The sequence below is a fragment of the Buceros rhinoceros genome, unplaced genomic scaffold (assembly GCF_000710305.1).
Source record: "Buceros rhinoceros silvestris isolate BGI_N320 unplaced genomic scaffold, ASM71030v1 scaffold27760, whole genome shotgun sequence".
Lineage (NCBI taxonomy): Eukaryota > Metazoa > Chordata > Aves > Bucerotiformes > Bucerotidae > Buceros > Buceros rhinoceros.
This window is the reverse complement of record NW_010391712.1, coordinates 1,282-1,493: the sequence shown is the minus strand read 5'-3', so window position 1 is coordinate 1,493 and position 212 is coordinate 1,282. Positions and strand designations below refer to the sequence as shown.

The following is a 212-nucleotide window of genomic DNA, read 5'->3' as shown; positions in this document are numbered from 1 at the left end:
CCGGATCCAGCCCCCATCCGCCGCAGCCATGTGAGGCAGACGAGGGGCTCGGGGAGGACGAGGACAGCAGCTCGGAGCGCAGTTCCTGCACCTCCTCCTCCACCAACCAGAAAGACGGGAAGTTCTGCGACTGCTGCTACTGTGAGTTCTTCGGCCACAATGCGGTGAGTGAGGGGCTGGTCTGCAGCCACCCTCCGTCCTTGTGCTCCGCG

General features: G+C 65.1%; 1 protein-coding gene across 1 annotated transcript in view; it reads left to right on the top strand.

Moving 5' to 3' along the window:
* The window catches only part of LOC104499317 (protein FAM193B-like), a gene marked incomplete at both ends in the record, with an annotated part of 4,994 nt that overhangs the window by 4,113 nt on the left and 669 nt on the right, over positions 1 to 212 (top strand). The window contains 1 exon segment of the mRNA XM_010142810.1: positions 1 to 164. This exon segment is cut by the window's left edge and continues 10 nt beyond it. Coding sequence (XP_010141112.1) covers positions 1 to 164 — 164 coding nt within the window.